The sequence below is a fragment of the Oncorhynchus gorbuscha genome, linkage group LG16 (assembly GCF_021184085.1).
Source record: "Oncorhynchus gorbuscha isolate QuinsamMale2020 ecotype Even-year linkage group LG16, OgorEven_v1.0, whole genome shotgun sequence".
Lineage (NCBI taxonomy): Eukaryota > Metazoa > Chordata > Actinopteri > Salmoniformes > Salmonidae > Oncorhynchus > Oncorhynchus gorbuscha.
In genome coordinates, this window is record NC_060188.1 from 60,510,618 (window position 1) to 60,535,277 (window position 24,660).

Genomic DNA, 24,660 nt, shown 5'->3' on the forward strand with positions numbered 1-24,660 from the left:
CACAATGACAGTGCTTGAATTTCTGATACACTCCCCCCTTTTCCCCCTCTCCCATCTATCTCTCCCGTGGGAATAAGCTAAGATGTTAAGTGGCGATTTCGAAAGCCCAGTGGCGTACTAACCACCTCTCCACTCCCACACCCCCTCACAGGCAAATCCGATAGATGAATAACTCACAGGTTTCTACCTCACTGTCCATCTGATAGTGTTTCAACCCTCCACAGGCACAGTGAAGTGCTGGAAGGAGATGTATTTGAAGACGAGGGAGACAACCATGTAGAGGGGCGTGAAGAGGAGGAGTTGTATCCCGAGAGCAGTCAATGGGAGGGAGAGAAGGTGGCGGCCAAACTTACTCAAACAGGAACTATGACTGAGAGGGTAAGTGGGGACTCTAACTATACAATATGCATGAATGAATGCTATTTCATTTGACATTAATTAATTTGTTTTTAATTACAGAGGATGTTAATGGGAAGTATGAGTAAAAACATGTTAATTTGGTTCAAACTCAACAGTTCGACAAACTCCTTAATATGCAGACTCAAAACGTGCTCAACAGTTCTAAGACATGACTGTGAATGGCATGATCACAGTTGTAACTGAACAAAACAGTAAATCTGTAAGCCAAGCTTGACTCTGTGAAATGACTGATCTCATGCTCTGTCCCCAGGTGAACAAGGAGACCAGTACCGGCCTCAACCACCACCATGCCGCCTCCTCGGTGGTCCGGCCCAAGGAGCATCGACTCCGCGATGTTCCCCAGCAGAACCCCTTTATCCGGGGAAACACCATAATCCGCTCCAAGACCTTCTCCCCTGGGCCCCAGAGCCAGTACATCTGTCGCGTGAGCAAACACACTCCTCATGGACATATTTAGTACTTATCTAGAATATGCTAGGGCATATCTATTATAGATTTATATTAGTACATACTGTATCTACTCTCAGACTTAGTAAATGGCATAGCCTAATTAAAAAAAAAACGTATTATACACTACATGACCAAAAGTATGTGGACACCTGCTCGTCAGACATCTCATTACAAAATCATGGGCATTAATATGGAGTTGGTCCCCCTTTGCTGCCATAACAGCCTCCACTCTTCTGGGAAGGATTTCCACTAGATGTTGGAACATTGCTGCGGGGACTTGCTTCTATTCAGCCATGAGCATTAGTGAGGTTGAGCGATTAGGCCTGGCTCGCAGTCCGCATTCCAATTCATCCCAAAGATGGGTTTGAGGTCAGGGCTCTGTGCAGGCCAGTCAAGTTTTTCTACACCAATATCGACAAACCATTTCAGTATGGACCTCGCTTTGTGCACGGGGGTATTGTCATGCTGAAACAGGAAAGGGCTTTCCCCATACTGTTGCCACAAAGATGGATGCACAGAATTGTTTATAATGTCATTGTGTGCTGTAGCATTAAGATTTCCCTTCACTGGAACTAAGGGGCCTAGCCCGAACCATGAAAAACAGCCTCTGACCATTATTCCTCCTCCGCCAAACTTTACAGTTGGCACTAGGCATTGGGACAGGTAGCGTTCGCCTGGCATCCACCAAAGCCAGATTAGTTTGTTGGACTTCCAAATGGTAAAGTGTGATTCATCACTCCAGAGATCACGTTTCCACTGCTCCAGAATCCAATGGCGGCGAGCTGTACACCACTCCAGCCAACGCTTGGCATTGCACATGGTGATTGTAGGCTTGTGTGCGGCTGCTCGGCCATGGAAACCCATTTAATCAAGCTCCCGATGTACAGTCCTTGTGCTGACTTTGCTTCCAGAGGCAGTTTGGAACTCGGTGGTGAGTGTTGCAACCAAGGATAGGTGATTTTTACGCGCTTCAGCACTCGGTAGTCCTGTTCTGTGAGCTTGTGTGGCCTACCACTTCGCGACTGAGCTGTTGTTGCTCCTAGATGTTTCCACTTTACAATAACAGCACTTAAAATTGACCCGGGCAGCTTTAGCAGGGCAGACATTTGACGAACTGACTTGCTGGAAAGGTGACGGTGTTACGTTGCAAGTCACTGAGGTCTTCGGTAAGACCATTCTACTGTCAATGTTTGTGTATGGAGATTGCATGGCTGAAATAGCCGACTCCACTCATTTGAAGGAGTGTTTACATACTTTTGTGTATACAGTGTAAGTTGATCTGGTTAAGATTAAAAAATACAGTTCACTTTGACTACTGTTGAGTTTAGCTTTGCAATGCATCTTTAACCCAACAAAAGCTGTTATTTTTGCTGTTCTCGTTCTAACTTTCTTAATTTTGTTGGTTTTTGCCTTTCTACTATGTGAACATCAGATTAATCGCAGTGACAGCGACAGCTCCACTCTGTCTAAGAAGTCTCCATTCGTCAGGAATGCATCGGAGAGACGCAGCATGCGCATGAAAAAGGTAGAAACTACCCACTTAGATCATATCCATCCGGTCATTGATCCTCATTCTATATTTCTACGTCGTATAAATACCCACTTCATCATATCGATCATTCTATATTACTATTATATAAACCACTCACTTCGTACCTATCCTACTTTCTAGCGTTCTATATTTCTATGCTACAAATACCCATCTAACTTTAATTTTCTGTCTGTTTGCCAAGGTTCTCAGTATAACAAGCACGTTTTCTTTTTCAGTCTCTATTAATTCCAGTGCTTTGGTCTGTTCTCACTGTTCTGGCTCTTGACAGTCTAATAGTGCAGTCAAGTCTCAAGCTGTGGCCACATTATTAGATGCACTCAGACGTTCATTTACGTTTATGCTTCCATAAACCAGAGGCTCAGCCTTCAGTAAAAGTGAGTCTTAATATTTAATGGCTGGTTGAATTGTTAATGTGGCCTGACATTCTCTGGCCTCTATTAATACTGGGACAAGGAGTGATCTATGTCCAGGACAGATCTGTCTGTCTGCTAGGAGAGGAAAGGGGAGGGGGCCACTGGGAAATAGCTGCTCTGTCTCCTTGTACCTTCCTATGTGTGTTAGGAAGAGAAAGATGTGTGTTTATGTCTGAGAGTTTAATGTATCAATCATAAACTCACCGTTTCCATCTTCCTCTCCCTCCTCTCCTCCCCCCCAGCCCCCGGTGCCGGTGCGGGGCCTGGACGGGCTGCTGCGGACCAGTCTGGACTTGGAGATGGACCTGCAGGTGTCCAGGACTCGTCACACGCGACTGTCCCAGGAGCTTCGAGTCCTCAGGGAGCTGAAGGAGCAGCTGGAGAGAGCCCGGCAGCAGGGCACCAGAGACCTCCCCACCTGGGTGCAGGACGACGAGCGCTTCCGTCTGCTTCTCAGACAGGCTGAGAAACAGGTGGGAGAGAGAGAGATACTGACCCCTGCAACAATCGGTCTGTCACCAATACGTTTTCGGGTGGTTCTAGAATTGCCTCCTCTAGTGCAGTAGTGCACTATACTGGGATAGGTTACCTTTTCAGACAGACTTTGAGACCAGTAGGAGTCTCTCACCTAGTAGTTATATAAACTCAGCAAAAAAAGAAACGTCCTCTCACTGTCAACTGCGTTTATTTTCAGCAAACTTAACATGTGTAAATATTTGTATGAACATAACAAGATTCAACAACTGAGGCATAAACTGAACAAGTTCCACAGACATGTGACTAACATAAATTGAATAATGTGTCCCTGAACAAAAGGGGGTGGTCAAAATCAAAAATAACAGTCAGTATCTGTTGTGGCCACCAGCTGTATTCAGTACTATTACCTGTTGCGGACAGTCTGAGCACTGATGGAGGGATTGTGCGTTCCTTGTGTAACTCGGGCAGTTGATGTTGCCATCCTGTACCTGTCCCGCAGGTGTGATGTACCGTTGTTACACGTGGTCTGTCACTGCGAAGACGATCAGTTGTCCATCCTGTCTCCCTGAAGCACTGTCTTAGGCGTCTCTCAGTACGGACATTGCAATATATTGCCCTGGCCACATCTGCAGTCCTCATGCGTCCTTGAAGCATGCCTAAGGCACATTCACGCAGATGAGCAGGGACCAGGGGCATCTTTCTTTTGGTGTTTTTCAGAGTCCGTAGGAAGGCCTCTTTAGTGTCCTCTAAGTTTTCATAATTGTGACCTTAATGGCTTATGAGGACTGCAGATGTGGCCAGGGTAATATATTGCAATGTCCGTACTGAGAGACGCCTAAGACAGCGCTACAGGGAGACAGGATGGACAGCTGATCGTCTTCGCAGTGACAGACCACGTGTAACAACGGTACATCACACCTGCGGGACAGGTACATGATGTAAGTTTATGTAAGCTGTTAGTGTCTTAACGACCGTTCCACAGGTGCATGTTAATTAATTGTTTATGGTTCATTGAACAAGCATGCGAACCGTGTTTAAACCCTGTACAATGAATATCTGTGAAGTTATTTGGATTTTTATGAATCATATTTGAAAGACAGGGTCCTGAAAAAGGGCTGTTTCTTTTTTGATGAGTTTATTAGATTTTATTATACATTGTTGTTCCAATACACACCTGTGAAATATTAAGTGGGTTGAAATGCTGTTCTAGCTGTTGACTGGCCATGAGGAGTTGTTTAAGCCTATTTTCCAGCTTCTCTCTAAGCATCTGTGTGGTGTGGTGTTGTATGCAGACCCGTGAGGAGCAGCTGCAGGAGCAGAGGGTGGAGAAGATGATGCGCGCTGCGGCCAAGGACGTCCACAAGATCCGAGGCCAGAGCAGGAAAGAGGTGCCAGAGGTCCAGTCCTTCAGGTCAGTACAGTAGAATACATTACAGAACAGCAACAGTGCAGTGTAACATACCTCTCCCGTAAGAGAAGTTGATCCATTAAGCCATATCTCGTTCCTCATGTATTGGATGAATGTCAATGTTTAAATTTGTTTATAGCTTCTCTCACCAGGTCTCATTAGGTCCAGTTGAATGAAGCACAATTTGTGGTCCATTCCATTTGTATGCCAGTTAGTCTAGGAATGTAAGATGATAGGGAATTTTGAGTGGGGAAAATGGCTGTGATGTGGACTGGGATTGATTGACCCTGGCTCTGAAGTGACTGAAAGAAGTTTGCCTCAGTGAACACGTAGTCAGTGCTTGACTTGGGCTGAAATCGGGCCGGTAATCATGTTGGGTACCGGTAATACTTATGTTTAGGTGCAGGAGCTCCACAACACTTTTGAGATGATATTCTATAAGGGTTCTCAAGCAGTAGAACATTTGAGGTGCCAGTACTCAGCCCTGGTAAGCTCCTGCCTAAGTCAAGCACTGCACATAGCCCACCATTCAAAATAAAAATCTGTTCTGTTCACCGTATAGAAGGGGAGGTTCGTTGTGTTTTTAGGCTCATGTGAAGATGGAAACTCTTCTGATTTCAGAGAGAAGATGGCCTTCTTCACTCGTGCAAAGATCAACATCCCTGATATGCCTGCCGACGACGTGTAGCGCATTTCAAGGATTCCACATTCTGAACTGCTGTTTCCAAGGAGATGACTCTGACACAGACTTCTGGTGGTAAAATGAAGAATGGAGAATAATAATGTATAGAAAAACTGTCACATTTTTTGAACTTTTTTTAGTTTTTATCTCAGTTGCTCATCTGTACAGTTTTTGTTATTATCACCTAGCAACATGCATTCTTTTTATTTTCTCCACTCTGTAGCATTATTTTACTGTTACTAATAAGTGGATGTTGGTAGCTACCTTTACATGTTTTACGGTGAAATCATCATTCCAATACCACACCGGTGCTTTCTGTGTGAAATATGAAAAGATAGAGACGACAAATGCTGTTATTTTCATTAGCCAGGACCACTTACTCGCTGTAATCTAAGATGTGAATATAGACCCACAGAGGTACTTTACTTCAACATGATTTATAGCACAACACATCTACAAAATCAACATTCTGATTGAATGATGGTGTATTTTGATTGACCGGATGAGTGGTTGGTTGTACAGTATATTGTAACCGGCTGTCTGTCCCTAGTGGCATTGTGTTGTCTTATTACTGCACACTGTCTACTGTGTATGTATTACCAGTCAGCTCATCTATACTGTACATCGCTCTTGTAGTGACTCTCACTGGTGCACACACTATCTCTCAGCATTGTGTAAGAACTGCACTAACTCTCTAATACTCAGGTAGTTTATCGGATAGTTTGTGCACTTTTAAAATAGGAATCTAAAAAAGAGTGAAGGGGTTGAAGAAGTGGGAGGAGTGCTCTTCTCTGGGCAGGATTGATTGTTAAATCACCGTTTAACAAAGCACATTATGATTGTGAAACAAAAGAAGTGCATTTTATGAAGGTCATTAATTTGCATTTGATGAAGATCATTGCTGACGATAAACTCCACATTTATTGTATGAGTCAAAACCCAAGTGAAGTGATCCAAAAATCATGGAGCAACTGAGAACTCCCAAGTATACTGAACAAAAATATAAATGCAACAACAGGGTGCTGAGATGGGTGGGCCCAGGACTACCCACTTGGGAACCAGGCCCAGCCAATCAGAATGAGTCCCCCCCCCTCCCCACACAAAATAATTTTATTACAGACTGAAATACACCTCAGTTTCATCAGCTGTCTGACTGGCTGGTCTCAGATGATCCCGCAGGTGAAGGAGCCGGATGTGGAGGTCCTGGGCTGACGTGGTCACATGTGGTTGTGAGGCCGGTTGGGAATACTGCGAAATTCTCTAGAACGATGGAGGCGGCTTATGGTAGGAAATTCTGACAACAGCTCTGGTGGACATTCCTGCAGTCAGCATGCATATTGCACGTCCCCTCAACTTGAGAGATATGTGTCATTGTGTTTTGTATGACAAAACTGCACATTTTCGTGGCCTTTTATTGTACCCAGCACAAGGTGCACCTTTGTAATGATCAGGCTGTTTAACCAGCTTCTTGATATGCTACACCTGTCAGGTGGATGGATTATCGTGGCAAAGGAGAGATACTGCATGGCGAGTTGTCACATCAATGACCACAGGAGTTGGCAAGACCGCACTAACAGGTCTGGAACCAGGCTACACTACTAGTACCATATGGAGCTGCTTAAACCAGCCATGTTGCCCTCTCTCTCTGTTAGGAGACCTCACAAAGTCCTACACGGTGCCTTGCAAAACTGGCTTTCAACACTGCTCTCGATGTGTCAGTGGTAGTGTCGGGAGCACATGTATGGCTCTGTGTAGCGAATGATCACATCTGTCATCTTCAGAGGCGACTCGTAGTGTCTGTGTTTAATGAAATGTGATGAAGTGAAACGTGTTAGTGGATCAACAGGCAGTACAGGGAGAAATGAGAGCTGTTTATAACTAGGCCACTGGAAACTACAGGGTGGGTGATCTAGATTAGATCAGAACAGCCAGCTTGCTACTCACATTCCCTGTAAACACTTGGATGGCATTTGAGATGATAGAGATGTGTTGGATGAGAGTTTGGAGGGGTGATCAAAAGGGGATATATATATTGGCAAGGGCCCCTGTTCACATATTCAATGCAGATGCAAATGTCTGTGGAGTGTTTTGGATTTAGCTTTTTAACAAATCCTACTCACACAGGCCTTTTGTTGGTGTTGACCAAGTATGATTGTGATACCAATTATAAATGGCCTGAATTACATTCTACTCATATTGGAGAAGCCAGAACTGCAACCTTATTTTCTACAGAAACATAGCTAGCTTCTTTCCCTCTCAATGGAAAACTGTTGAACACCATACATACGTATTACCCTAAGACCTAATGTAGAGATTTGCCCAATCCACAACAGGCTGGATGACAATGAAACAAACAGGTTCATGCTAATTGTATTTGGCCATAGAATGAGCACAATGACTCTAAAGGTGGAGAGGAGTCAGTGGAATGAATCACATTCCCTTCCTCAGCTGAATGGTCCTCCAATGAAGTCACTTTCAGTGTTGACGACACCAGAGTTTATGTAATAGCACATGACCTTTGTTGGACTTGAATGGGCATGAATTGGCTCTAACGTTCTGCAAATGATGAGCAGAACTCACTGGTGTCCAGTGTCCCACCCCAGTTGACATTGCCTTGTAGTTTGATGAATACATTGCATGTTTCATACTCTGTGAATAAAATGATACACTGATTTGAACATCAGAAAGGATTTTTCTACTCTACCCCATACTAATGTTAGATTAGATCGTGTTTCATTCCTACTCTACTTTTTTAATCTACCCTTTCCTTACTGGTTGTCTTTTGCCTTGATGTGCACTATTTTCATAAACTTGACCTGTGAGCTTCAGCTAAAGAATGTTTCTTGGGTTATTGTGATACTCCTGTCTTTTATCACTAAGTTGTAATTTTGTTTTCTCAATTTCACTTTTCTGTTAAATGGTGTAGACGGGCACACACCATCTTGTCACCCAACTGGATATAATATGGGTTGCTTTCTTGCGCACTCTCTAGGTTAGTGTGATATCTTTATAACCTCTTTGTCATACACAATTAGCTAGACACCCCTTGCAAATTGAATACAAACACACTGTTTAATTTAGTTAAATATAATGTTACAAATATGTTGTTTCTTCTCCTTTGGACCATTTCCATTTTTTTAGAATATTAAACTGTACAATGTTGCACTTCACTACTGTAAAGGAAAGCCACTGTTGACGGCACAACAATCTATTCTACTGGAATCGGACATGAACTGTATACTGTGAATGGATCCTTTGGAGAGTGCTGATTTTAACTGGAGTTGAAAATGTGGTCACCATCCAAGAAGAGAACACTACTTTTTGTTGCCTAAAATAATGTGTATGGTTTGCAGTTGAATGTGAACTGTTTACTTAAAAATAAATCACAATTTACTCCAGTGTAGAGAGAGGGAACAGAGGTCTTACATTAGGACTTCTGATTGGATTACACTATGTCTGGATGGAACAGTACTATGTGATTAACTGAAGCTAGTCACAATTGACTAAAGGCTCAAATGTACTTTTCTATAACACCACCCGGCATATATATTGTAGAACAGTCCATTTCATCAGAAACAAATTATGTAGTAGGTCTTGCTTCGAGTAATCAAAAAATCATGTCAGGAACTGTCTTGTAGGTTGTGATATATAATTCTTGTTTTGATGTTCAAGTGCATTTTTGTTTATTATTTGCTCTGTTGTATTAAGGATGGCAATGATACTGGTATGTGTATAGAGATTGTTTGAGAAATACAGCATGTATTTATTGCACTTTGTGATTTGGGTGTGCTGTTTTGTTTCCTTTCTCATAAGACTCCTGAAAGCTGTGAATTTTATTATGGACACTACTGTCAACCAGATTTGTAAATATTTCACCAGCACAAAAAAAAATGTTTTGTAGTTTCACAAATAAAAATAAGTTCTTTTGTTCTACTATTGCTTGTGCTTTCCCCTCTTTTGTGTATATGTGGTGTATTTAATGTCAATGAAACGCGTTTGCAGAGCACTGAATTTTGACAAACGCTTTGACAAAAAACATAAACGGCAATAAGTAGCAATAAAATGTAACACTTTTGCTGTTTTGAATGTTCAAGCATAACGTTATAACCTATGACTGAAGTACCTACCTATTCGTCTGTGGTAGTACATTGGCTACCCCACACGAGGGCGGTAAATGGAATTTCCGACATTTAACTTCAATACCTCTTCCTCATCTAAGCCGGGTTCAACTCGCATTCAAAAGAAAGTCATTTAGCAACTGAAGCAAACGCTAATTTACTGTTCTATACTTTACTGAAAATGGGAGATCCTGTGGCTGGTTACACGTCCCGAATTCAACAGCAGGTCAGCTCTGATACTTTACGTATACCTCTTGGTTTGCAATAATGCAATGAAAATAAGCAAGTGTAGCTTCGCTAACGTTGACATGTGGGCTAGTTGCTGACGTAATGTGTGGCTAGCCAAGTTGTAGTTCTGATTGTAACTAGCTAAACGTTGCAGCAGCTTGCTAGCTGCTTGAAATCTGCTATAAAACGTGAATTCAGGCTAAAGTTGTATCTTTGTTGTATTCTAGCCAGGCAGTCTCGCTCTCTGTGCGTGTGAAAAAATGACCCAATTGTCATTCTGAAAGTAAATAGACCTTTAATAGAAAACGACTCAATTATTTTTATTTTATTTAACTAGGCAAGTCAGTTAAGAATAAATGCTTGTTTACAATGACTGCCTACACCGGCCAAACCCGGACGTGCGCCGTCCTATGGGACTCCCAATCACTGCCAGTTGTGATACAGGCTGGATTCGAACCAGGATGTCTGTAGTGACGCCTCTAGCACTGAAATTCAATGCCTTAGACCGCTGCACCACTCGGTAGTTAGTTACTTGAGTAAAAGTAAGTAGTTTTAAATATACTGAACCTGTTGAGTATCAAAAGTAAATATAATTGCTAAAATATACTTAATCATCGAAAGTAAAACTATTCGTCATTTCAATTTCCTTATAATAAGCAAACCAGATTTCACGTTTAAAAAATGTGCGGATAGGCAGGGGCACACTCCAACACACAGACATTATTTAAGCAATAAGGCTGGAGGAGTGTGGTATATGGCCAATATACCACGGCTAAGGGCTGTTCTTACGCGGAATGCCTGGGTAGGTACATCCCTTAGCCCTATACCACAAACCCCCGAGGTGCCTTATTGCAATTATAAACTGGTTACCAACGTAGTTAGCGCAGTAAAAATACATGTTTTCTCATACACTGGTATAAGGTCTGATATACCACGGCTTTCAGTTAATCAGCATTCAGGGATCAAACCACCCAGTTTATAATTACAAACGAAGCATGTGTGTTTAGTGAGACTCCCAGATCAGAGGTAGAGGCAAAAGTGTTTTCTTGATAAGTGTGTAAATTGGACCATTTTTCTGTCCTGATAAGCATTCAAAATGTAACGAGTACTATTGGGTGTGTCAGGGAAAATGTATGGAGTAAAAAGTACATTATTTCCGTTAGGAATGTAGTAAAGTAAAAATGGTCAAATATATAAATAATAGTACTTTTACACCAATGGACAGGTAACCGGTAAGTCAGCTGTCACTCATGCCGCATTCAGAACAACTGGGTACTCAGGAGGAAATCGAGATCTGAATGGGAAAAATAGTTTTGAACGGTCATCCAACTCGGAATTGAAAGTCGGAAAGTCGGGCATCTTTCTAGAGCTCCGACTTTCAACCTGAAGATCAACGACGTCATGATTTGACCTAGTTTTTTAAATATATAAAGTTCCCAGTTGTCTTGAAAACACCTTCTTTGATGTTGATGACGAAGGAAGATGCAGTGTGCGTCCCTTCCCATCTATTTACTGATAATAATCATATTAAATCAACATTATTCTGTAATAGACAATTATTTGCAAACTTAGCTAGCTGATGGTTTCAATTTTGTTCTGACGGGCGTGACATTTGATTTCCTCAATCTGTGCTGATATCAGTACCTAAGCCTTAGTTTATGAGTCAAAGGCCTGAATATTATCATACACTTAGCACATTGTACCTCAACCAATGTTTTCGTAGAGGCAGGACATTTTGTTGACAGTGAACCCTTTCTCCGTCTAGGAGCAGGAGATCCATTCCCTGACTGCAGAGCTCGAGAGCCTGAAGAACCCACAGGGCCTGGGTTTGTCCTCGCACCTGGATGGGCTGAGAGAGGAGAATGCCAAGCTCAAATACCGCCTCAACGTCCTCAAAAGGGTGAGTGATCACTAGTAGGAATTTCCACACGCCGCTACATTGTTATGGGATCGAGCTATCGTTCTTGTTCATGCACACAGGAGGTGACTAAATGCTTAGTTTCACCTGTTATGTCCTCTTTCATTACTGGTCAGAAGAGAGGGTGAGAGAGAGACAAGAGGCTGAGTTGCTCTATAAGTTCTATTGAAGGGCTGTCTCTCTATGCTCTGCCCCAAAATCCTGTGGAAGGGGAGGAGAGATTCTGGGTTGTCTTTATAGGTTGTCCTCTATACATTGTATTTTAGTGTGCTCTGTCTATTTTCTCTATCCAGAGTCTGCAGGAAGAGAGGAGCCAGTGTAGTAAAACCATGATGAACATCAACCAGCGCCTGCAGGAGATCTTTGGGGAGGCCATCCGGGAGGCCTGTCCCGACCTGGAGAACCCTCCCCTGGCCGTCACCCCCAACCAGCAGGCCAAGTTTGGGGACTACCAGTGTAACAGCGCTATGGCCATGGCCCAGGTGTGCCTAGAACACTGATGGATCTTATTCTCTGACTCTTCTTTTCTCTGAATCTCTTTTACACTCACTCTTAATTTCTTACCTGTTTTGATATGTGTTTGTGTTGCCTTGCTGTCCCTCTGCTCTCTTCCCCCACTGATCTCTCTCTAACTCTTTCTTTCAGTCTCTATCGATTGCTCTTTCTGAGAGAGTTTAGCATATAGCGTAAATATCAACAGCTCAACTTTCATTTGAGCTGTTAGGTGGTGAATGAAATGGGAGTGTAATTGTTTTGGACTTGTGTTTCAGATGATGAAATCAAAGGGCCTGAAAGTGAACCCCAGGCAGATCGCTGAGAATATTCAGCAGAACATTCCTGACAATGAGCTCATTGAGAAGACAGAAATAGCCGGACCAGGTTTTTGCCCGCATACAATATTTAAGATAGAGTCCTTAGTTGAAACAAACACAAAGCTGAGGGATGGACCTGGAGAAATGTGACCACTCTGAAATTCATAGTCTGGGCTATAGATGACCATCCATGATATCGTTTTAACCATGTTATAAGGCTATATACCGTTTTATTCACATTTACATAGTTTACGAACAATGGAGCAAAGCAAGCTTATTTTGGGTTCTGTAGGGGTATTACAGTTTGAGCTCACGAAGCATTTATAAGTTATATTCTTCAAGAATCAATGGGTATATATAATTCATTTCAAAGTCCAAAAATGGATGCAGCAACTAAGGATTTTAGATTTAATTGATTATAGTCATGTGCTCAATGAACTGAGGGCTGTTACATTGCTTTTTGTACCCTCAGGGTTCATCAATGTTCACCTTAAGAGATCATTTGTGTCCAAACTGCTGACCAACCTGCTACTCAACGGTGTCCAACCTCCTCCCTTAGAGAGCAAGAAGAAGGTAGGCGAACATCCTGCTTTTACAGACCCAACCTCCCTTAGAGAGCAAGAAGAAGGTAGGCGAACATCCTGCTTTTACAGACCCAACCTCCTCCCTTAGAGAGCAAGAAGAAGGTAGGTGAACATCCTGCTTTTACAGACCCAACCTCCTCCCTTAGAGAGCAAGAAGAAGGTAGGCGAACATCCTGCTTTTACAGACCCAACCGTTGCCCTTTTCCCTTTTTAAATGTGGGGATGAATCTTCTGTGTGTTTGGGTTTTCTAGGTGGTTGTGGACTTCTCATCTCCTAACATCGCCAAGGAGATGCATGTAGGTCACCTGCGCTCCACAATCATTGGGGACAGCATGTGTCGTCTCTTTGAGTTCCTGGGCTACGACGTCTTGAGGTCAGTACGTCAGTCAAAATATGATGTATAAATACAACTTCAGTTTATCTTTTTGAAGTGTACTGGTAACACTTTATTTTATGGTACAGAAATGACCGGGTGTTTACTTAAAGTACATGGTAAAATAAATGGTAATAAAACAGTACCTAAACAAAAACCTATGAATGTGTGTATAGTATTTATGGTACATTATTAAACAGCTGTATCAAATTCCAGTCACTAATATACCATGACTGAGCCAAATTAATGCCAACTGAGCCAGAGCCACCCCTATATTACACCGTATGCTAGTTTATTTATGTGACATCCTGCCCTGCAGTATGTCCTTTTTGTGTGTCTGTGTGTGTGTGTTTGTTTACCATGTCATCACTGCATTTATTTGTGTTTTGTACCCCAGGCTGAATCACGTAGGGGACTGGGGTACCCAGTTTGGGATGCTCATCGCTCACCTGCAAGACAAGTTCCCAAACTACCTGACCGTATCCCCTCCTATCGGAGACCTGCAGGCCTTCTACAAAGTGAGTCCACCTAAAACAGCTGCTTTTTCTATAAAGTTGACCACTAGATGGAGGTGGTGGGTTTAAAAACAGAAAAGGGTATGGCCTCAGACATGGCATGTCCTTTCTTCTGGCCAACGTTTGAGTTGTGTAGACTATCCTTGACATACAATACATTCTGTTCCTCACTAGTTGTCATCAGATATGTTACCTATTTTCCCCTGCTGATATGAGTGATTCCTCCCTGTCTGTGTGTCCCAGGAGTCTAAGAAGCGTTTTGACGAGGAGGAGGACTTTAAGAAGAGGGCCTACCAGTGTGTGGTCAAGCTGCAGAGCAAAGACCCAGCTTTCATCAAAGGATGGAACCTCATCTGTGACGTTTCCAGGAATGGTGGGTGTGATGAATGGCTGATGAAAGTCCAAATATATTATAAAGGCTTTGATCCAGGGGTAGTTAGACCTTATGCCAAGTACTGTGAAGAGTCAAAGATAACATTATTTAGCACAAGTAAAATCACAAAAATAAAGATATTGGCTGCAGTAGTTTAGCTTTGAATGAAGGGTCACAATCAGACAAACAGATGAAGTTGTGGCATTGGCCATATTGGACTGTTTGATGTTTATCAGCGTCATTGAGTTTTTCAAATCTTCAAAATGGGAGGTTCACATGGGGTGATGAGGTTCTTCACACTAGTTTTCATGGTGACTGCTCAGTTTTGTTTAATTTGTGTGTTTGTGTGTGTGTGTGATAAAGGTCATGGCAGGCGTGAGGCATCGGACCTCTGACAGGTCACAGCTCTCCATACTGTGTGCGAACTCTGGAAGGATTTAAACCTTGACGTGATAGATAGGAAGATAGAGAGAGACAATATGTTTCCAATGCCTTTATCAGCCATCAGTCCCCACGGAGACCCAGCTGAGGAAGGGCAATTAGGTTGCTCCATCCTATTCTCTCTCTCCCCCCACTGAATGAGTGACTTCATTTCCTCGAGTCTCATCCAAAGACATGCAGTGTGTTTAGTACTGATATTCCCCTGGTGTTGCTACTGTACTCTAACAGAGATTTACCCTCCAACTCTTGTCTTTGTCTCTCATAGAATTCCAGAAGGTCTATAACTGTCTGGACATCCAGATCATCGAGAGAGGAGAGTCCTTCTACCAGGAGAAGATGACCGCCGTGGTCAAAGAGTTTGAGGCCAAAGGTCATTCAGTTTTGAATCAATCAAAACAAAGATAGCTTTACGTTGTCATTCATTTGATTTTCAGCTTATTCATATTGCGTAGAGTACATGATGTCCTCCTTCGGCTCAGGTTGGTTGCTGTACTGGGCAGTTTTCTGTAGTTGGCCTATGTGACCAGAAGGGGGCACTGCTGTCTCAGCAATACTCGCACTCATTTTTTACTCACTCACTCGCTCTCTTTCCCTCCCTTCCTCCCTCCAGGCCTGGTGGAGATGGATGAGGGCCGTAAGATAGTGTTTGCCCCGGGCCAGCAGATCCCCCTGACGGTGGTGAAGTCTGATGGTGGCTACACCTACGACACATCAGACCTGGCCGCACTGCGCCACCGGCTCTTTGACGAGAAGGCAGACATCATCATCTACGTGACGGACAGCGGCCAGGTGAGAAGGGTGTGGAGGGAGTGCCAGTCTGTTTGTGATATCATGCCTACTCATTGTCATGGGATACATGTTTGGCTTTGACAAGGACAGCATTTGTGACCATGCTACCTCTGTTGTGCCACTGAAGTCCTAGCTTTGACACCAACGGTGTCACCTGCTGAAAATGTAATCCACTTGGGGTCAGCTGTCTGTGTCTTGGTTTCTCGGTGTGAAGACTGTCAAGGACAGGTATGAGTAGGGGACTTCAGAGTGCTGCCCACTCACTGTAGTTCATGACCACAAGCATTGCCTTGTCTGAGTGTTCACTGTCATTTTTATGCTGTTGAAGTTTCTACTGGAATGGATCGTACATGCAAAATCATTAGGCTCACCGTCACTAATAGTCTGTCAAACTCTGTCGAAACATTCAACTGGTGTTCAATTTTTTTTTTTTGTGTGACTAGTTTATTATGTGCATGTCTGTTTTTTTTTCACAACAGGGCACCCACTTCCAGGTAGTGTTTGCAGCGGCTCAGATGATTGGCTGGTACGACCCCAATGTGACACGAGTGGAGCACGCTGGTTTTGGAGTGGTGCTGGGAGAGGACAAGTGAGTACCTACAAATGATTTCAGTCATTTTTTTCCAGGGTCCTAATCATTAGGGCACACAACAATAAAACAGTTTTAAAAGAGTTTGCAACAGAAAACAAAAATTAGTGATTCTTATTGGGCAAGTCCAGGGTGCCCCTCCTGTTTCAGTACATTTTCTTCCATTTGGTGCCTAATGAATGCGACCCAGATTGGCATACTCCCAACAATCACAGACACATGCCTAATTTAGTGTTCATAGCTAAGTATACTGTACTGGGCCGTCCAAGAGAATACCCACCCAATTGTGGCCTCAGCAGCCTATTGAATTAGCACACTTAGCTTTTATTTGTCCATTATTTGCTCTATTTGCCCATTGGTCGCGCATCGTCTTGTTGTGTATGGCTACTCAGAGTATCGTTACCGAGCAGATAATGTCACCTAGTGCATTAATAAAACATCAAACACAGGCAGAGAATGTGTTGTGTTGGTCGTACGAGGCTGTAGGGGAGGTGAGAGGAGCCAACTAAGTGGTGGTTAGCACCTGGTACTTTGCTGTAGGCTGGGAGGAAGCTGAAGCACTGTCAAATGCTGGTTACAGTCCAATACAGGAAAGTGGAAAAGCACACTTCCTTTCTCATGATCACTAATTTAACATGATTTCATTCATTGAACATGATTGGATAGAGCCATGTAAGTGGAACAGTACTTATGTTAGATACGTGGTGAAGGAAGGAAGGATGTGTTTTTGAGGTGGATTTGAACAGGGCCTGAGTGTTGTCTTTGTCTGTTTGTCCACAGAAAGAAGTTTAAGACTCGTTCCGGGGACACGGTGAGGCTGATGGATCTGCTGGATGAAGGCCTGAAGAGGTCCATGGAAAAACTCAAGGAGAAGGACAGGGACAAGGTGAAGAATGGATACTGCCTGTCAACATTACTGAATAGCCATAAACTCTTCAACTCTTCGCAGGGCCAAATCAGGTGTGATAATTGATAGTACTTGGCTGGGACGAAAGTGCGCCGCACCCACCCAAACACTGACAGAAGAGTGTAGAAAACGTCATTACTACAGCCTGAACAGTCATCTTACTAATGAGTGTGAAACTAGCCTGGCTGTGTGAAGTCTTTACTGAAGCACAACAGTGAGTCTATTTTGAGTTTTAAACAGAGAACAAACAGCTACTGCTCTTGCAGACAGTCTCCTGCGTTGAACACAGCACTGTGAACGATGCCTCTCTCTCTAATCTTTGTGTTCTAAAGGCTTTTGGGATACAGAAATGCATTCTGCTTCCACCTGGCATAGCTGTTTGCCTGCAAATCGCAGCCCGCCTCTTTTTTTCTGATCCTATTACTTGTGTTTGTTTCTATGAAGAAAGAAGAGGTCCTCTGAAGTGTGGTTTGGCTGATATGTTTTTGCTAAGCCTATAATTGTCAAGGATATCGAAAGTTACACACGCTGCATTAAATTATGCGGAAAAGTTAGTGGGCGTATAATTGCGCTGTTCCCTAGGGCGTAATCAATTAAGCAAACGCCGGCTGAGGCAGCCAACTCAGATCTATTCTGAGATCTTTTTATTTTGTTAGTGCAGTAAGCGTACCCCCCTCAGCCCGTTTCTCTCCAGGCCCCTAAAGTAGCATCGTTGGCACCATAGAGCTGGCCACACGCCCAACCCTGCCACATGAAGCATGCATGAGAGAACCAGCTGTTCCAGACGACCAAGAATGTTCTGAAGAGATCACGGCAAAGCCTTTTCCCCCTCAGGGGACTGAAAAGATTTGGCATGGATCCTTTGATCATCGAAAAGTTCTAAAGCTGCACCATCGAGAGCATCCTGACCCCCCCCCCCCCCCCTTTGTTTTTACATTGCTGCTACTCACTGTTTATTATCTATGCATCGTCACTTTACTCCTACCTTCATGTACAAATTACCCCCCCCCCACACATTGACTGGGTGTCGGTACCCCTAATTTCTTTTCAATTTTTTACTTTAGTTTATTTAGTAAATATTTTCTTAACTTTATTTTATTCAAACTGCATTGTTGGTTAAGGGCTTGTAAGTAAGCATTTCACGGTAAGGTCTGCATTGTTGTATTCGGCGCATGTGACAGATAAAATTAGATTTGTTTGTCCCAACCTCATTAGAAGAATAAACCCGCCCTGCTCAAAACACTCAAGCACACAAATCCTATACATACAAATGCTAAAGAACACAATCCACTCTCTCTCGGTACTTGTGAGCCTGTCCATACATGACAGGGTATTTGACTCGACATGGATGTCAGAATGCCAGGTCCAACTCATAGCAGAACAGTATTTCAACTTGTCCCAGATATCTTGTGACACACAGAAACAAGTTGTGACCCATCTCCGATACCAAGTGACTGAACACATGCTGATTGGCTGTAACTCTGATCATAAGGTGTCTGTGTGCCCCAGGTTCTGAGCACGGAGGATCTGACAAAGGCCCAGCGCTCGGTGGCGTTCGGCTGCATCAAGTATGCCGACCTGTCTCACAACCGCATCAACGACTACGTGTTCTCCTTCGACAAGATGCTGGATGACCGGGGCAACACGGCCGCCTACCTCCTCTACGCCTTCACCCGCATCAGGTGAGCCATCCCTGGGAACTACACTCACCCCCTACCATTACAGTCCCCTGGTGGTATTAACCCACAGTGGCCACGTCCCCAATCTGTCTCCATTTATCTGTACATGAGTGGAGAGGGGAAAAGCCGTCTTGTTCAGGGTGGTCGATGGTAACAGACTAAGTCAATAGTGTACTCACAGGTGGCGGTGGCTCCTGCTGTGGAGGGGAACTGGGGTTACACACGCTTGTTTGAGCATTGGGTTTGAAACCCCGGATGCTGCTCATCTTGTGGATCTGCGGTTGTAGATAGCCAAAGAACACAATAGCATTGTTCTGGGATCATTTAGTTCACTGTCAGTCTCAGTCAGGATCAGATATAGTCTCTTTTGATAGCCGGCATCATGCTCCAACTAATCTCGGTTACCCAGAAGTAAAATGATCTCACGTGATTTTATCATTTCCTGTTTTACTTCTGGGGGGGAGAAATGCCATTAACAATTGTGATTACCTTTGGGCAAAGGAAGGAATCGAAGTCTCCTCCCTCGCAAACGGAAACTCTGGGCCAAACCCCTCCCTTCTGCTAATTTCACCCATGTTTATCATGGCCAAAAAGGGAATTTTGACGTTCATAAATGTTTATGATCTAGACAATTTTGACTTTGTGGCTGTGGAAACCGTTTATCATCCTCATACAAGCTTGAAAGTCACTGTGCCAGTTTAAGCACTGCCTTCGCCGCATCCTGATTCGTCCAAATAATCAATGATTCAAACCCTAAACCAGAAGTACTGCTGCTCATAGTCACGTAATTCTATGTGAGCCTTGACAGATTCTCGCAATTTCATCTGTCCAAGAGAGTTCAGTTCGCTGGAGCATAATCTATCTGGATCTGCAGCATCACCAGGGATTTTCAAGTCAATTGTAGTCCCATCTAACACGTGTTGCTATAATCATGTGATAACCTGCCTAGTTACAATGTAATCACAATGTAGGTAGACTTTAAAATGGAACTGGTCTGCCATTTATATCCTACTTCACATATCCCTTCCCCTCCTGTGTCTGCAGGTCCATAGCCCGGTTGGCTAACATCGACGAGGCAGTGCTCCGTAAAGCAGCAGAGACCACGGAGGTGCTCTTGGAGCACGACAAGGAGTGGAAGTTGGGCAAGTGTCTCCTGCGCTTCCCTGAGATCCTGCAGAAGATCCTGGATGACCTGCTGCTCCACACGCTGTGTGACTACCTGTATGAGCTGGCCACGACCTTCACAGAGTTCTACGACAGCTGTTACTGTATCGAGAAGGACCGCCAGACAGGTAGGGCAGAGACACTGGGGTGATGGAGGCTGAGAAAGTGTCTCCATTCATCTATACATCCATCCATCCAATGGTCCATACTAAATGGTGGTTATACATATCCCTTTCAGTAGTACTCTTAAAATCTGTGATTTTTCTTGGCTTTGCCATTCGATAGTTGCTTTCCTGCACAGACTTCGGCTGGCCTCAAATAATCCTAAATATCCCATTGTGAGGGACAATCACAAACCACACCAGTCAGAGGTGTCAGAGAGCAAGTGACGTTGTTAGCCCATCCACTCGCACTACGGTGGGCCGCGTCGCTTATGTTTAGTCCTATTTACCCAGGGTTTAAAATACAACAGAGTGTTAGCTTAACGTTCTGCTCAGGAGTTAGCACCCAAGTTAGACCTCCTCGCAACCAAATTGAGTGTGAATTATAGCACATTAACCCCCTAGAGTTGATTGACACACACTACATTATGGAACTCTATGGAAAGGGGAGACTCTCACGAACACGATCGTGTTCTCACGACCCCACAAATGTCACGGCACTCGTCTGAAGGTAACCGGTACCGTATTTAAAAAACTAATGGAAGTGAGAAGGTGCCTACCCCAAAATATGGGTTAAATATATATCTGATATTATATTTTATGTACAGTTCCAGGCAAAGTTTGGACCGTCCGACTCATTTCAGGGTTTTTCTTTATTTTTACTGTTTTCTACATTCTAGAATAATAGTGAAGACATCAAAACTATGAAATAACACATATGGAATCATGTAGTAACCAAAAGTGTTAACCAAATCAAAATATGTTGTCTATTTGAGATTATTCAAATATAAAACCATCATTTGCCTTGACAGCTTTGCACTCTTGACATTCTCTCAACCAGCTTCACCTGGAATGCTACTGTGTGTGTATTCCTGAACATGGCAGTTAACCCACTGTTTCCAGGCCGTCATTGAAAATAAGAATGTTCTTAACTGACCTAGTTAAATAAAGATACAATATGTGGTGTGTGTGTGTGTGTGTGTGTGTGTGTGTGTGTGTGTGTGTGTGTGTGTGTGTGTGTGTGTGTGTGTGTGTGTGTGTGTGTGTGTGTGTATATATGTGTATATATATATATATATATATATATATATATATATATATATATATTTATTTTAGGACTGACACTTCAACCTTAACCTTAATTCTTATGATTTATTCTTTGACTGTACCTTTTTTTCCATTTATGAATGTTATTCAATGCATTTCTATGGGCTTTAGTAGTAAAGTTCAACATCAATCTTTTATCAAATCATTTGTATATTTATATATATTATATGTATGTATATTTATATGTATGTATATATTTTTATTTTATTTTTTATACCTAAAGCGTTACTAAAATTCTAAATTAAATAGCTAAATGATCCATAGTATGACGATCTTTAAAAAAAAATGTCAGTTTAACACCTCCCCCAATGTCTAGACTCTAAAGAATGACATTCTGAATGTCAGCTTGTTTTCCACCCTTAGTAACAATGAAGGTCAATTCGAGTTTTAACCATACAAATGCTGGTCTACAGACAAATGGCAGTCTTTCATGAGTAGCCTATGGATGGTTCTCAATAACACCCTCTCTTTGCTTTTGTCATCCTTTGCTAAACTGGTTTTAAAGGAGCTGACTGGGATGTATATCATTGGATGACAATGGCATGGACATTAGCAAGTGCTTGAATGACTCTAATATGACAATAACAGATGATTTGTTAATGTAAATGAAGGGGAAGTTGTATTGTTTGTCAATTACATCAATGTCCATGTCCTATAATGACTCGTCTGTTTAATTTGCCCTCCCTCTGGCTTAATTTCTATTGGATCTCATGATTGTCCCATGAATGGTTGAATCGTGAACATTGATTTAGTGACTGCTCTATTATTTGGGATGTCATTTTATTGTATTGAAATGACCTCCGATCTATGTGTTGACCCATCTCTCTCACTGTCTCTGTCTCTCTCTCCACAGGTGAGGTGGTAAAGGTCAACATGTGGAGGATGCTCCTGTGTGATGCCACTGCCGCCATCATGGCCAAAGGCTTCGACATCCTGGGCATCAACCCTGTCTCCAGGATGTGACCTCATCACAGTGACATCACAATGCCCTCCTCCCATCTCCTCGGACGACAGAAAAAAAGAGCCTCTTCAACCCATTAACGTCACTTGGGATCTTACTGTATACCAAATCAAATAAAAATTACTGCTTGTAAAAAAAAAAAAATGGATCTGGCACCCTGCTCATCATTCTCCATTTAAATGTCAGAATACCTACCAAGAGATTGAGGAATGTCTGGAGAGGCTGCCAAAACAGCAATACTGACTTAGGCTACAGCTCAATTATTGCACAGGGGATTCGAGATGTATGTGTTAGACATTGATCTTTGTTTATTGCAGCCGATCCTGACCCGGCCAAATAATACAGTATTTCAGATGAAAGGCGTCGGTCGGTCGCGAAGGACGCATAAGTAGCTTAACATGTGTCCTTTCTTGCAGTGTGGACAGCCAAAATAATATGCTCTATTTAACCAACAGTGGGATGGTTTTCTGTCATCTTAGTCCAGCTACCCCATCTGTCATCTGACTTGAAACCCATATACATATTTGTAACCCATGCACCTGTGATATTGGTCACTTTGAGGACAGCCAAGTGCAGTAGACCTTCCTGTCCTGAAAAAGATTGAATCAGTGTTTTAACCATATTGTAGACTTTTCAAAATATTTTCATATCAATAGGCAATTATTGCTCCCATTTTATATATATTTTTGAAAATGTAATGAAATTGCAATGATTTTCAAATTCATTTTAATTGTATTGATGCAATTACATTTAATCTGCGGTTTTATTAAAGCCTCCATAATTTCCTCACAGTAGAGAATGAAATGCATGATTATTACTTTAGGTCTGATACAAACCTGCTGACTGAATATATATATATATATATTTTTTTTTTACTTTGTCCTTTTCAGCATGGTTCCAGCAACTATGGTGGATGTGTACCAAATCCAGCCCATGTACAGCTTGGCTTGGCTAGGCACAGTTTGCCTTAAAGTGTGAGTCAGCAACAGTGAGACTTGGGGACAACAGTTGTTCTCCCAAGTGACAGTGGTAGAAGATCCTCACCCTGGCTATTTACCTGCACGCCAAGGATAAATGAACAGTAATGATGAATGCCTTGTCCGATCCTGATAATCAGCTGTGTGATTAATGGAATTGATTTGTCCAGCTAAATGGACAATTGCTTATTATTTACTCATTGCACAGATAGCTGTGGACTGACCAGATATTGATTAGACTTGACTTAAGTTCTAAATGACACATGATAACAAGGGGAAGGAGAAATAACAGGAAGACTAATCGGTTTGTCTTTGTTTCAATGCCAAATATCCTGTCATGGTTGGAGGGGCTCCTTTTGTTAGTTAAATACTATATCTTTTCTGTGCAGGTTCAATGAACAAGGTGCATCAGTGACTTAACTGGCTTTACTTAGTTGGTTCTCTTGGATCCATTGGAGCAAAGGGTGTCCACTTTGGCTTTCCACTTCAGCCATTTCTGTGTGAAGACTTTTGCCCCTTGCCAGGGCTTTACTGAGTGTACCACAGCATGTGGTTGCTCACCTATTAGATCCATGGCCACAAATTATAGTCATTAGCCTCTCAAATGAAGTTGGACTAGCCTAATTAATCCTCAAAACCAACATGGTATTCTCTGTCATAGCAACTAAGTGTTGTGTGTTAGCAGGTGCACTAAATCACTAATTTATTGACAAATGATAATCTCACACTCAGAGGCAGCCAAGAATTTCATTGTAAGGCTGTGTTTTCCCATGGTAAAGTTATGCACTGTTGTAGATGGCTACAGACTAGTATTATGCTGTAAAGGATGCCATGAGCTATATAAATCACCTCTCTAAACTTGAGTTGAGCTCATAAACTGTGATAAGTGTCTGTGTATGAACCGTCACCAGAATGTATGAAATATCCATATTTATATTAATATTTTATCATTCCACTGCATGACTTTATAGCTCGTCTTCAATACCCACTGGAACAGTGATTCCCAGTGCCTTTATTAAAAATGTATCAATCTTCCACAAAATGGGTACTTTGGTGCGTATGTCTCCGGTTGAAGGACAATGTGCTGAAGGTGTTTTGACAAAGGCTTCAGGAGGAAAATGGTTTACCACATTGTTTTGGCACCAAACTTCAATAACACCTGCAGTAGGATTTACTCACAGTGGAATAGAGATCCCTCAGCAGTACTCTATGGTTTTGTCTTATTCTGCCCCTGGTTCAGCCAGACAGTGGACTGCACTGCACAAAATGAATGGAGTTTTTTCCTCAAATGTTTACTTCAATTTCCATGGACTGTAGTCACAGCCAGGTCTTTTGTGCTATACTACTAGGCTGCCTAGTGTTAGGTGATTGGAGGAGAGGTTTGGTGTCAGGGGTCTGTGGAGTAATATTTCTGGCCTCTTTGATTCCATCTTGACCTTTTGAGTTACAAAGACAGCCCAATCTTAAAAAAAAAAATCATCCACTAATTGATCTTTTGACTAATCACATCAGATCTTTTCACATCAGAGCTCATCTGAATGGTCGAAATACCAATTTGTGA

The 24,660-nt window shown here is 42.6% G+C and overlaps 2 protein-coding genes across 2 annotated transcripts in view; both read left to right on the forward strand.

The window, feature by feature from the left end:
- Positions 1 to 9,335, forward strand: part of LOC123999036 (protein KIBRA-like) — a 45,409-nt gene extending 36,074 nt beyond the window's left edge. The window contains exons 17-22 of the mRNA XM_046304365.1: positions 225 to 378; positions 671 to 844; positions 2,303 to 2,395; positions 3,078 to 3,308; positions 4,605 to 4,723; positions 5,342 to 9,335. Coding sequence (XP_046160321.1) covers positions 225 to 378; positions 671 to 844; positions 2,303 to 2,395; positions 3,078 to 3,308; positions 4,605 to 4,723; positions 5,342 to 5,408 — 838 coding nt within the window. The 3' untranslated portion in view covers positions 5,409 to 9,335. The remainder of the gene's footprint in view (positions 1 to 224; positions 379 to 670; positions 845 to 2,302; positions 2,396 to 3,077; positions 3,309 to 4,604; positions 4,724 to 5,341) is intronic.
- Positions 9,336 to 9,588: 253 nt separating this feature from the next.
- Positions 9,589 to 23,962, forward strand: LOC123998867 (arginine--tRNA ligase, cytoplasmic-like). The gene is made up of 15 exons (XM_046304084.1): positions 9,589 to 9,746; positions 11,514 to 11,648; positions 11,960 to 12,148; positions 12,437 to 12,545; positions 12,951 to 13,051; positions 13,315 to 13,436; positions 13,834 to 13,954; positions 14,195 to 14,324; positions 15,031 to 15,135; positions 15,376 to 15,554; positions 16,034 to 16,143; positions 16,924 to 17,029; positions 18,560 to 18,732; positions 19,774 to 20,021; positions 22,015 to 23,962. Exons 1-15 carry the CDS (start codon positions 9,702 to 9,704, stop codon positions 22,122 to 22,124), a joined length of 1,983 nt encoding a protein of 660 aa, XP_046160040.1. The 5' UTR covers positions 9,589 to 9,701; the 3' UTR covers positions 22,125 to 23,962.
- Positions 23,963 to 24,660: the final 698 nt, after the last annotated feature.